Raw genomic sequence first — 11851 nt, 5'->3', positions numbered from 1 at the left:
CTAGGTCAGACCTGTCGTCAGGCCTCCTGTAGGTCAGGCCTCCTCCTCAGGGGAGCTGGGCGAGCAGTGCCTGGCTCAGGGGTGGGCGCTGCAAAAACGTCTGTCCGCTCCGCTCAGGGCTGAGTCTGATCCTGGGGTGAGGATGACGCTGTCAACTGTGATCCTTTGACCTCGGGTTGGGGGTGGGGGTGAGGAGGAGGGACGCAGAGACCAGGGTGGTTTGGAAGGGAAGCTCCTGCTTTCCATCGGCGTCTGTGCCGGAGGAGCTGGCGGATGTGCCGCAGTTAGTCGGCAGCTCCAGCCGTCCCTGACTTTGTGCCTAGGTGATTTTTTAAGAAGGAAAGCACTTTCAGAGCTTAAAGGATGGGAGGCCGGTGTGTGCCGGTCTGAGATAGCCTGTAGGAGGGGCAGGAGGTGGTATCTCCTGTGAGACGCACCGCCCCCAACCCTGGGACAGGGAAAGGGATCAGAGGCTCAGGCAGAGACCTGAATGGGAGCCCCCAAGTCAGCAGGACGGGAGGAGAGTCCTTCGCTCCGTGTTTCCAGTTTGCAGGTTAGTGAAGATGCAGACAGATTAGACCAGCTTCGGGCCTGGGAGAAGAGAGCCCTCGTGTGCTGCCAGGCACCAGGCTGGGGCCATGCCCATCAGTCAGTTAATCCTTGGGGTCAGGTTCCTCATCTGTGCAATGGGCACATTATCTGCCCTCCCGTGTCACCATGACACATTTCAAATAAGATAAATACAGTGAATGTGCCGTATTCCATGGAGACGTGAGCTGTATTATATTTTGAGCACAGGGGAAATTAAGATGATTCGAGTAGAGAAAAATGAGAACAGAAAAATATTCAGACGTTTCAAGTCAGTGACACCTTTGGGAGTCACCTAGTCCAAATTCCTCAGTTTAAAATGAGGGTGTTGAGGTCCAGGCCCCAAATTCCTGCCGTTTGTGAGCATCAAGGTCTTCTACTTCCCAGTCCATATTCTCCCAGCTGCATGAAGGGGGCATTTGGGAAGGGACCCTGTTCCTTTCAGGAACTGCTGGATTGGAGTTTGGTGGGAAAGACTCTAGTTGGGTGGGGAGCAAGAACCCCAGGGTTGGGCCGAGCGCCTTGCAGAGGGTCCCCGAACATCCGTCCTCGGATGCTTGGAAGTATTTGCCTTCAGCTGGAGCAGTAGTGTTCCTCTGGGATTCCAGGCAGGAAGACCCAGGTGGTCCTGGAAGAGAAGCTGAAGAAGCTGGAGGAGGAGTGTAAGCAGAAGGAGACAGAGCGCGTCAACCTGGAGCTGGAACTGACGGAGGTCAAGGAGAGCCTCAAGAAGGCCCTGGCTGGCGGCATCACCCTGGGGCTGGCCATCGAGCCCCGCTCAGGGACGTCCAGCCCACAGGTACAGTCCACCTGCTCCCCAGGAGAGGGGCCAGGCATGCTCTCCCAGGTCGCAACTCATCCCTGTCCCCCAGCATCAGCCTCGCCAAGACACAGCTCACGTGCCCACCCGAAACGCGTTCCTTGGCCATATTTCAAGGTCACGGACCCTGAATTTTTTCTTCTCTGTCTCACTGAACTTTTTTAAAGGTGGTGGAAACCCCAAGTTGTTTTCTTCCCTTTGGCAAAATCTGAGTACAATATTGGGTTGGTCAGGTTTTTTCTGTCTGATGTCGTGTCTCTGGGTGCCAATCGCTGCTCTCGGTTTCTGGGGTGACCCCACGTTCTGGGCTTCTCCCTTCCTCTCGAGGGTCTCCCACTCAGCCCCCTCTTGTCAGCTCTCCTTCCCTGTGCCCTACCTCAGGTCTGCTCCTCTATCTGGAGGGCCCCTCCTGGGACCCCAGAGCTGCCATCTGCCTGCGTGCGGCTCTCTGCCTTGTCCCCACCCCGACCACAGCCTGGGAACAGCAGCTTGCCATGAGGCACACCTGTCCTGGGGGAGGGCACGGGCTGCCCCCCTCAGAGCCCAGCTTGGCTTCCTGGGGGGTGGACAGAGCGGCTCCCTCCTCCCCACCCCACCCCTCAGCCAGAGTGGCCTTTGAAGGCATTTCCAAGTGAAGGAAAACGTGGGGAAAGCTGGCTGCAGCCCCTAGGGGGGTTTCTCAGCGACCCCTGGGAATGGTCACTGAAGCACTGTCCTCCTAAAACGACGTTCTGTGCGATCTAACCAGTGTTCTACATCACACGTTACGCAGCGAGCACAGGGCGGTCAGTCTTCGAGACCTCGTTTGGGGAAGGACAGCAAATTACAGGAGCAGCTTGCGATCTCACTGGGGACTGGGCAACCGCAGGTTCGCTCCGCTCCATCTCAGGACTTGCTCTGACCTGTGGAGACCGTGCTGTAAGCGGTCAGGCATCCTCCGGATTGGACTGTGGCACCCCGTGGCTTCAGCATCAGTCCTTCCAGTACATGTCCAGGGTTGGTTTCCTTTAGGATTGACTGCACTGAGCTCCTTGCGATCCCAAGAGGCTCTCCAGAGTCCTCTCCAGCACCACCACACAAGAGCATCAGTTCTTCGCTTGTCATTTTTGCCTATTTCCCAAGCCTGTTTTCTTCATCAAACATTTCCCTCATGGAAAATACTGCAGACCTGGAACCCGCACCTCACCCAGTGCCTCCTCTTTCTGTTAACAGTCTCCGGTTTTCAGGCATCGGACTCTGGAGAACTCGCCCATGTCCAGCTGTGAGACCAGCGACGCAGAGGGCCCGCTGCCCGTGAACAGTGCAGCCGTCCTGAAGAAGAGCCGGCCGGCCCCTGGCAACTCGCCCTGCCGGGGCCACGTGCTGCGGAAGGCCAAGGTGAGCGCCCACCCCGCCCGCTGGGGGAGCGGCAGTGCTGAAGGGGAGCAGGTATCCTGGGGGGGGGGGCGGCGACCCCAGCGCCGATGCAGGCAGGAGGGGTGGGGGCACTTCAGCGCTGAGTTTGCTGGGGATGGTGGGGGGCTGAGGAGCTAAGCATGGCCTCCTGATCTGGTTCTACAGCTTCTGTATATTAGATACTGTTCCACGAGTATCTTCCCAGTTCTTTTCTAAAGTCAGACCCTCCTTCAGGAAGCCGTCCTTTCAGAGTCAGGAACGGCCAAGACCTGGTCTCTAGGCCTATGCCATCTGTTGTCAGGAAAGCCTGCAGCTCTGGTTCTGCCTCCTGGCTTCTTCTGACTTGTGTCTTCTTTGATGAAGCAGAGATTGGCCAGGTGACCAATGGGATCCTTAAAACAACAACAAAAAAGTCAAGGCGTGCTCTTCTCCAACCCCTCTCCAGCCTCCCCACCCTCACCCCATAAACCTCTGCCCGAGGGGCCATCCTGTCGTGCCTTTCAGCTGTTCGCTGGCACTGCCCACTGAAAAGTTTTGATGCCAAACTTAAAATCTCAGAAAATTAAGCAACAACAAAAAAGCTGTAGATTATCAAAGTGCGCAGTCCTGGGTGGTGTAGCTGGCAGTGTGTGCTGTGGTCCAGTCACCCTGCTTCATCCGGACGGGTTTCATCTGCCCCGACGAACGTGGAGGCCGGCGCCCTCCCCTCTCTCCCTAGTCGCCCTGCTTCATCCAGACGGGCTTCATCTGCCCCGACGAACGTGGAGGCCGCCCCCTCCCCTCTCTCCCTGGGACCCTCTCCGAGCTGCCGTCTCCTTTGTTCTCTGGCGGCTTTGGAGCCCAGGGCAGATCAGCTGGGAGATACTGTTTTCTGGAAAGTGGATCTGGTGTTTGATAAGAGCCGGAGTGTTGAGCATTGGCCGCTCGCTGCTGCGTTCACGGGCGGGTCCGTGATGGTGGCGGTTATAAACAGCATCTGCACTGTCTGCCTTCATAGCACACGGGTTTGACCGAGCCTGTGTGTGTTGGTAAATTTGGGGAAAAGAATGATTGTGTGCCATTGGTTACTTTGCTTCAGTTCAGTTCAGTCGCTCAGTCGTGTCCAACTCTGTGACCCCATGAATTGCAGCACGCCAGGCCTCCCTGTCCGTCACCAACTCCCGGAGTTCACTCAAACTCACGTCCATCGAGTCGGTGATGCCATCCAGCCATCTCCTCCTTTGTCGTCCCCTTCTCCTCCTGCCTTCCATCTTTCCTTAGCATCCGTTAAGTATTCTTAGTTTGCAGAGGAATATGTTTTGAGATGAGGAAACACTGCAAACAGTGTCAGACTTTATTTTTCTGGGCTCCAAAACACTGCAGATGGTGACTGCAACCATTTAATTAAAAGACGCTTACTCCTTGGAAGGAAAGTTATGACCAACCTAGATAGCATATTCAAAAGCAGAGACATTACTTTGCCAACAAAGGTCCGTCTAGTCAAGGCTATGGTTTTTCCTGTGGTCATGTATGGATGTGAGAGTTGGACTGTGAAGAAGGCTGAGCGTCGAAGAATTGATGCTTTTGAACTGTGGTGTTGGAGAAGACTCTTGAGAGTCCCTTGGACTGCAATGAGATCCAACCAGTCCATTCTGAAGGAGATCAGCCCTGGGATTTCTTTGGAAGGAATGATGCTGAAGCTGAAACTCCAGTACTTTGGCCACCTCATTCGAAGAGTTGACTCATTGGAAAAGACTCTGATGCTGGGAGGGATTGGGGATAGGAGGAGAAGTGGACGACAGAGGATGAGATGGCTGGATGGCATCACTGACTCGATGGACGTGAGTCTGAGTGAACTCGGGGAGTTGGTGTTGGACAGGGAGGCCTGGTGTTCTGGGATTCATGGGGTCGCAAAGAGTTGGACACGACTGAGCGACTGATCTGATCTGATCTGATGTTTTGCCTGAGAGATATTTAGAATTGAGCTGTCCCACAAAGTCCCCCTAATTATTTGCAGAAGGGAAATACGATAAGAATATTCCCTTTTTTTCTTTACCGTCAAAGAAACAAGTGTATTACGGTTCTGTAGCTGCAGGCTCTGGAAGGCTACGTCTCGCGGGCCTGCCCTCACTGTGCAGGGCGTGTGCTCTGCGCGTCCCCCTCACGATGAGTGTGAACTGTGTGGTTTTGGCTGCAGCAGACGCACAGCTGGCCACTCAGACCAGCCCAGGGCCTCCCCGACGGAGTGGGGTTGAGCGGGGTTTTCCCGGGACTCCCAAGCATAGTGACTGGGGAGCCGTGGCTGGAGGAAAGGGGTGGTGGCCCGGCCCGGCTGCTGGGAGCGTCCATCCACCTGTGAGTGCATCGCACGTCTCTGCTCCCACCTTGGCCTTTCTTTCTGGGACTCCTCTAACTCATCCTGGGTTCTCATCGAGAACCATCATCCCAGGCAGTGTTCCTAGGGTAATGCCCGACTCCCGAAGAGGGCTGCTCTGAGTGTGAGAGGGTGTGCCCGCAAAAGCCGGGGAGTGGCAGGTTGCCAGTCACAGGGTTTCCTGGTGTGAGGAGGGCTGACGGGCCCCGACCTCCAGCTCTGGGCTGTCGCATCCTCCCCGTCTGGGCACCGGCGCATGCGGGAGGTGGCCTGGCCTGCCCCGGCCCCAGGCGTGCCCTGTGGACCTGTACATGCCCCCTCTCCCCTCGCTTGGCAGGAGTGGGAGCTGAAGAACGGGACATAGAGCCGGAGGACGCCCGGCTCTCGCAGCGTCGAGTGACCGCCCTGCGACTGCGCTCCGGTGCCAGGACCCAGGCCCACTGCACGTATCCTCTCTACTGTATAATGGTTCCCTTTAAAGAGATTTACTTGTAACGCTTTGGCTTCCAACTTCATTTGTGAAAAGATGGCAAGGGGCGGAAGGTGGGGAGCCTCCCCCTCCGGCAGATGAAGAAGCCACAGCTTCCCACCCAGGTAGATGACGGCTTCCACCCGTCCCCGCCCCTCCAGACCGAAGACCTGCAGGGACCTCGACGTGGACATGCTCTGCATGCTGGGCACAGCGTGGGCCTGCGGCTGCCCGCTGCTCAGCTAGGCGCCCCGGGGACACCCCCCCACCCTCCACCGCCCCCCGAGTCTCACCAGCGCCTCCCCCACACCTGGTAAAGTCACCACAGAGCTATGCTATGAAGCAGTTTCCATCTGTTTTTATGAACATTTTGTGAACGGATGATTTTGTCACCAGGACACTCTTCTTTAGGCCTTAAGGAAACGCCCTCTCTGTCCTGGGTTGCACCTAGCGCCCAGGGCTTGCCGGAGCTTCTGGGTCATGTTTTGTCCGTGGTCTGTCCCGCTTTGGAAGGGCGGCAGAGGCTTTCGGCGCTTCACGTTCTGTGTGTCCTTTCCTGCTTTTTCCAGCATCCACGCCCCCTCCGACTCCCTCAGAGCCAGCGGGTGGTCTCAGAGCCCTGGGCGGCCACGGGGTGACGGTCACACTCGTTCCCCAGGGGCCTGGCTGCCAGGCAGGGCCTCTTGCAGCATCCCTGTCTGCCTCCTGTGGGATGTTTCTAGAGCCTGAGACGTGACGGGGACAGGCCTGTCCACAGGGGGAGGTCATCTGGGTCTGAGGACCAGGCCAGCCCTCCCGTCTGCAGAGGGACCTCTCAGGAATACTCCTTGTGGGAAGCATGGCCACTGCCCAGGACAGCCATCAGTCACCCCGGAGCCCCCTGCACGCCGACTGAAGGACCAGTCACACGCGTGCACGGGCTCTCTGCCCCCCGCCACCGGAGCGGGCCTGGTGTCCGCTGCCCCGCGGGTGTGTGTTGTCAGATACAGGAGCGGGAAGCGAGCAGTCAGCGTCCTGTGACCACGTCCTGGTGCTCACGTTTTCTGCAGGCCACACAGTCAAGGTTGCTGTCGTCAGCAGGGTCAGAGTGGCCCCCGAGGCTGGCACGGGCCCTGGCTGGCTTTACCGACCACAGCAGGGCAGTGGTCTTGGTGCCTAGGAATTTCGCAGCAGAACCGGAAGCTGTTTACCTGGACCATGTGAAGTCACTCAGTCATGTTTGACTCTTTGCAATCCCATGGACTGTAACCTACCAGGCTCCTCTGTCCATGGGATTTTACAGGCAAGAGTACAGGAGTGGGTTGCCATTTCCTTCTCCAGGGGATCTTCCCGACCCAGGGATCGAACCCAGGTCTCTCGCCTTGCAGGCAGACTCTTTACCATCTGAGCCACCGGGGAAGCCTGTTTCCCCGGAGCCCACCTGAAAAGCCTGGATTTCAGCAAAGCCGGCTGTCTGGTCTGCGAGCTGCGGCCTGGCGCCCGACGCTCAGGTTCATCCTCCGTAGTTGGTACAGCAGGTGAGGGCGCGTCTCACCTGCACCCGTGACCCCGACCCCCGGAAAGCCAGCTGGGAAGTGAGGAGCCCATCTCCCCAGTGCCGCTCCCCCTGCTCTCCCGTCCACGCAGGAGGCTGGAGCACATGGCATCATATGAAGCGGAGTTTCCATAAACTGTGAGCCGCTGTGGATTCTCACTGCCTTGTGGTCAAATGAACATTCTCCGTCGTGGCTCTCCGGCTCCTCTGATTAGTAGCCAACTTTGTCCAAGACGGTGGTCAGGCTTCAACTGTTACTGAGAAGGGAAAAGGTGATCTTATCCTGGTGCAGGTGGGCAGAGTCGACCAGCGCTGGGCTGGCTGGCAGCGGTCGCCGCGACCACCTCTGTGGGTCGCACCTGAGGACAGCGGTTGGCACCGGAGGCAGGATGTGGGCCCTGGTCTTCAGACTCCCGGTTACGTATTTCCTGCCTAAAAACCCACGTTTTTAAATTCACTTTCACAACCATAAGCCTTTTAAAGAGAACGGAGGATTCAGCCCTGTCTTGTTCCCCGAAGCCACGTAAAACGGGCCCTGTGGGGGTCAAGGCCGCCGGCGTCGGGCTGTGTGATGTCGTGTGTTTCCCTCGACATCTTAGATTTGATCAGAAAGTTAAGGCATTTGCTTCAAAATAAGTTATTTATTTGTATATGTTCAGTAAGTATAGGTTTTAATTTATATCTGTACATATTAGACACACTGTGGACATCCTGTCAGAATCCTGGCAGCGACAGCCATCTCCGTAGCCCACCCGAAACATGGCCCAGGGGGCTGCCCCCTCACCCCGGGGGAGACCAGGAGGAAGTGGTGACCAAGCCAGCCTCAGGGGAGAGGCAGCCGGCCTGGACCCTTGCTCCGGGGTGCAGGCCCCCATCCCCTGGGAGAAGCGGATCCTTGGGCCATGTCCCCATCCCTCCAACAGACGGTCGTGGTCACAGAGTGCTCGCCAAATAGGATCCTGACCAAAATGAGATGAACGTGGTGGCTGGACCAGAGCCCTGGCGTGAGACGGTCCCCTCCCCAGGGTCTCGAGGTCCTTCCCTTAGGACATGGTGACCGTCAGCCTCTCAGGCTTCTGTTCCTGGCTCTGTTTTGGCAAGGGTTCATCAACCTTGAAAATCCCCTCATTTTCACGTTTTTATGAAGTGAAGTGAAAGTCGCTCAGTTGTGTCCGACTCTTTGCGACCCCATGGACTGTATAGTCCATGGGATTCTCCAGGCCAGAATACTGGAGTCAGGTAGCCTCTCCCTTCTCCAGGGGATCTTCTCAACCCAGGGATGGAACCCAGGTCTCCTGCATTGCAGGCAGATTCTTTACCAGCTGAGCCACCAGGGAAGCCCAAGGATACTGGGGTGGGCAGCCTATACTACATTTTTATAGTGTTTTCATTCATTCACCAACCTTTTGCACAGACATAGAGGGCATGCCACGTCACCCTCGACGTGGGCTCAGGAGGTGGAGAGGACCGCTCCTCCCAGGCCACCAAGGGTTGAGCAGGGCCAGTCTGTGGGTCTGAGGAGCCAGCAGCGCCCCTGCCTCCCAACAGCCGTCTGTGGAGCCTGGCGGGCCGGGGCACCCGCACACGCATCTCCCCAGGCTCCTCTCCCGGGACCGTGGGGAACCAGTCGTGGCCCCTCGGTCGCACACGCATCTCCCCAGGCTCTTCTCCCGGGACCGTGGGGAACCAGTCGTGGCCCCTCGGTTCGCACACGCATCTCCCCAGGATCTTCTCCCGGGGACCGTGGGGAACCAGTCGTGGCCCCTCGGTCGCACACGCATCTCCCCAGGCTCTTCTCCCGGGACCGTGGGGAACCAGTCGTGGCCCCTCGGTTCGCACACGCATCTCCCCAGGCTCCTCTCCCGGGGACCATGGGGAGCCAGTCGTGGCCCCTCGGTTCGCACACCTTGGCTTGTCCAGCTGGACCGTCCCCTGGCCCATCTCCCTGGTCCCTAAGCTAGTTTGGGGTGTTCTCGTGAAAACCCAGGATGACCCTGATGGGCTGGAGACATGCCAACTTGGAAAAATCTGTCACAGAAAGTGAAAGGCGTGTGTCCTGGCCCTGGAGACCGGCCCCCCAGCGAGGGGTTTCAGGCTCCTGTTCACTGAGACAGACTGCTGGGCCTGTGTTTCCCAGGGGAGGGCGCAGGGCCGAAGCTGGGCTGGGCCTGAGGGTTGTGGGCAGGATGCTGTTGTCTGCGGCCCCAGCCTTTCTTGCCCAAAGAGTAAGTGTCAGCACCCTGTTTGGAAGGAAATGTAAAGTTTGCCCACGGGCAGCCTTCACCAGCATCTGTCCTGGGACTGGAGCCTTCGCGGCCTGGCCCAGGGACAGGCACTCGGGCAGGGCCTCCCCGACATGTCTGTGTTCCAGCCCGGCCGCTCCGCCCAGCGACACCTCCTCTAGGAGCCAGAAGGACGCCCAGGTGTCTCCACCTCCGCTCAGCAACACTTCAGTATTAAACTATTGCCTTCCTCTTCCCACCCCCCCCCCCCAATTAAGGTTTTTTAATGGAAGAATAATAATTTCAGGCCATGGCACAGTTTTAAAGAGGGTATTTTGTTGTTCTTGTTGTCCTTACTGTCTTCTTATCCCCATGATGGACTGGGTTGATACTGTGAAATAAACTAGAAATAAATTAACATTTTCATGCCCTGCCCCCCTGCAACACACACACACATACACATACTACACACAGCTCAGCATCCCAAAACAAGCAGCAGCCTCCTGGTGGCCCCGAGCCCCAGCAGGGATGCCTGTCCTGTGTCCTTGGTAAAGACGAGAGCGCTTCATGCGCGGGGAATGTTGGCCTCACATGCACCCCATCTTTTGTGAAATAATCCAGTTATGTCCTTCCAGATAAACCCAGCTTGACAGCAGACAAGCATCACCAGGTATTTCTATCCGTTGCCACGGAAGAAACTATCCAGATAGAATCATCAGATCATATTTCTTAGGGACCAGAGGTGTTTTTAATAAGATAATCTTTGATTTTTTTTTTCTAAAAATAAAGGAAACACTAACTTTAAACTTTAACATCAACTTTTAAATTATGCGTGTTCAGCATTGATTGACCATGGCTGTGAGTTGTAAAATGTTTTCATATTAAGAATGTAATTATTTCCTTATTGTATTTTTTAAAAGCTAAAGTCATATTTAAAATTCTCTTTGAAACAGGCAAAAAATGGGAAAGGTTTTTTTAATTAAATATGTTGGCAATGTCCATTTTAAATAACTGTAAATATATTTTCACTGTTTCACCATGTATTTAATTCATAAAGTAAAAAAAAAAAAATTTATCAGAAGAGACTTGCATTGGAAATACTCACTTTCAGTCCATTTGCCCGATTTTGTAATGGCTTCACTTGACTTTTCTGCTTTGCTATGGATTTTCTAGTTTTACCCGGTGTAGCCCGCAGACTGGCGCCCTCGGGCGTGCCATCTTTGTGTATGCTAATAAACTCGACTCTCCCAATCCGGCCTCCGTGTCTTGACTGACTTGGTTTGTGGGCGGACGGGAAGGACTGTCCGCTGGATGGAGTTTTACCAACAAGGCATTTTGCTTCCCGGGGCTTCCCTGGTGGCTCAGACGGTAAAGAAAGTGCCTGTGATGCAGGAGACCCAGGTTCGATCCCTGGGTCAGGAAGATCCCCTGAAGAAGGAAATGGCAACCCACTCCAGTATTTTTGCCTGGAGAATCCCCATGGACAGAGGAGCCTGGTGGGCTACAGTTAATGGGGTTGCGAAGAGTTGGACACGACTGAATAAGACTAACGCTTTCATTTTGCTGGCCGGGTTGAGAAGGGGTATAAGGAGGGGTCGAGGTGGGGCACGTGTTTTGTTTCTTTGGCAAAAATCTTTCATGAAAGAAGCATAGTGCTTTTAGTAGCTTTTAGCCCAAGGACCCAAATATTCAGATCAGGCAGCATCTGTGTCCCTTCTGAATGCAGCTCTGTGCCCGGCGCCAGAAACAGGGCCGATGAGAAGTGACTGTTCTCAGGGCGCCTGCTCCAGCCAAGGGAGACAGTCATGTCCGCAGTGTGGAGTATTCCAGAACCACAGGAGAAGGAGCAGCTGCCTTTGAGGTCGCTGCCTTTGGTGGTGGGGTTTACAGGGCTTCCCTTGTGGCTCAGCTGGTAAAGATTCCGCCCGCAATGTGGGAGACCTGGGTTCGATCGCTGGGTTGGGAAGATCCCCTAGAGAAGGGAAAGGCTACCCACTCCAGTATTCTGGCCTGGAGAATTCCATGGACTATACAGTCCATGGGGTCGCAAAGAGACACAACTGAGCGACTGACTTCTGCAGGGTGGGTATTTGAGCTGGGTCATGGTGTTTAAATAGGAGTTTAGCAGGGGGAGAAGGGCACCACAGGAGACCGTGGTGGAGGGCGAGAGCAGATCCGGAGAGTGGGTGGGATCAGGCCGCGGGCCTCCTGTCTGCAGAAGGGGGTTGGGGCGGGGCCCCTGTGGAGAGCATCCAAGCCTTTTGGTGGAGTGGGGGGATGGCCAGGTTTCTGGTTTTAGAAAGACCACTGCCAGGGGGAGGGCAGGCGCGTGTGGCGCTCGGACCTCAGGGCCAGGAGCGGAAAGGCCACTGCTGGTGCACAGCCCACTGAGGGCTGATGGAGCTCAGACGGAAGAGCCCTGAGGGCTGGCCAACCTGCTGCCTGACATGGAACCCAGGGGAACAGAGCT

General features: G+C 56.1%; 1 protein-coding gene across 3 annotated transcripts in view; it reads left to right on the top strand.

The window, feature by feature from the left end:
- The window catches only part of AFAP1 (actin filament associated protein 1), a 149732-nt gene extending 139100 nt beyond the window's left edge, over positions 1 to 10632 (top strand). For 2 of the 3 annotated variants that reach the window (XM_027545114.1, XM_027545113.1), the window contains 3 exons: positions 1197 to 1387; positions 2621 to 2785; positions 5494 to 10632. In XM_027545114.1, the coding sequence (XP_027400915.1) occupies positions 1197 to 1387; positions 2621 to 2785; positions 5494 to 5520 (383 nt within the window). In that variant the 3' untranslated portion in view covers positions 5521 to 10632. The remainder of the gene's footprint in view (positions 1 to 1196; positions 1388 to 2620; positions 2786 to 5493) is intronic. The other variant, XR_003511617.1, reaches the window with a different exon arrangement.
- Positions 10633 to 11851: the final 1219 nt, after the last annotated feature.

Source organism: Bos indicus x Bos taurus, chromosome 6 (assembly GCF_003369695.1).
Source record: "Bos indicus x Bos taurus breed Angus x Brahman F1 hybrid chromosome 6, Bos_hybrid_MaternalHap_v2.0, whole genome shotgun sequence".
NCBI classification, from domain to species: Eukaryota; Metazoa; Chordata; class Mammalia; order Artiodactyla; family Bovidae; genus Bos; species Bos indicus x Bos taurus.
The sequence above is the reverse complement of the archived record's forward strand: the minus strand, read 5'-3'. Positions and strand labels throughout refer to the sequence as shown.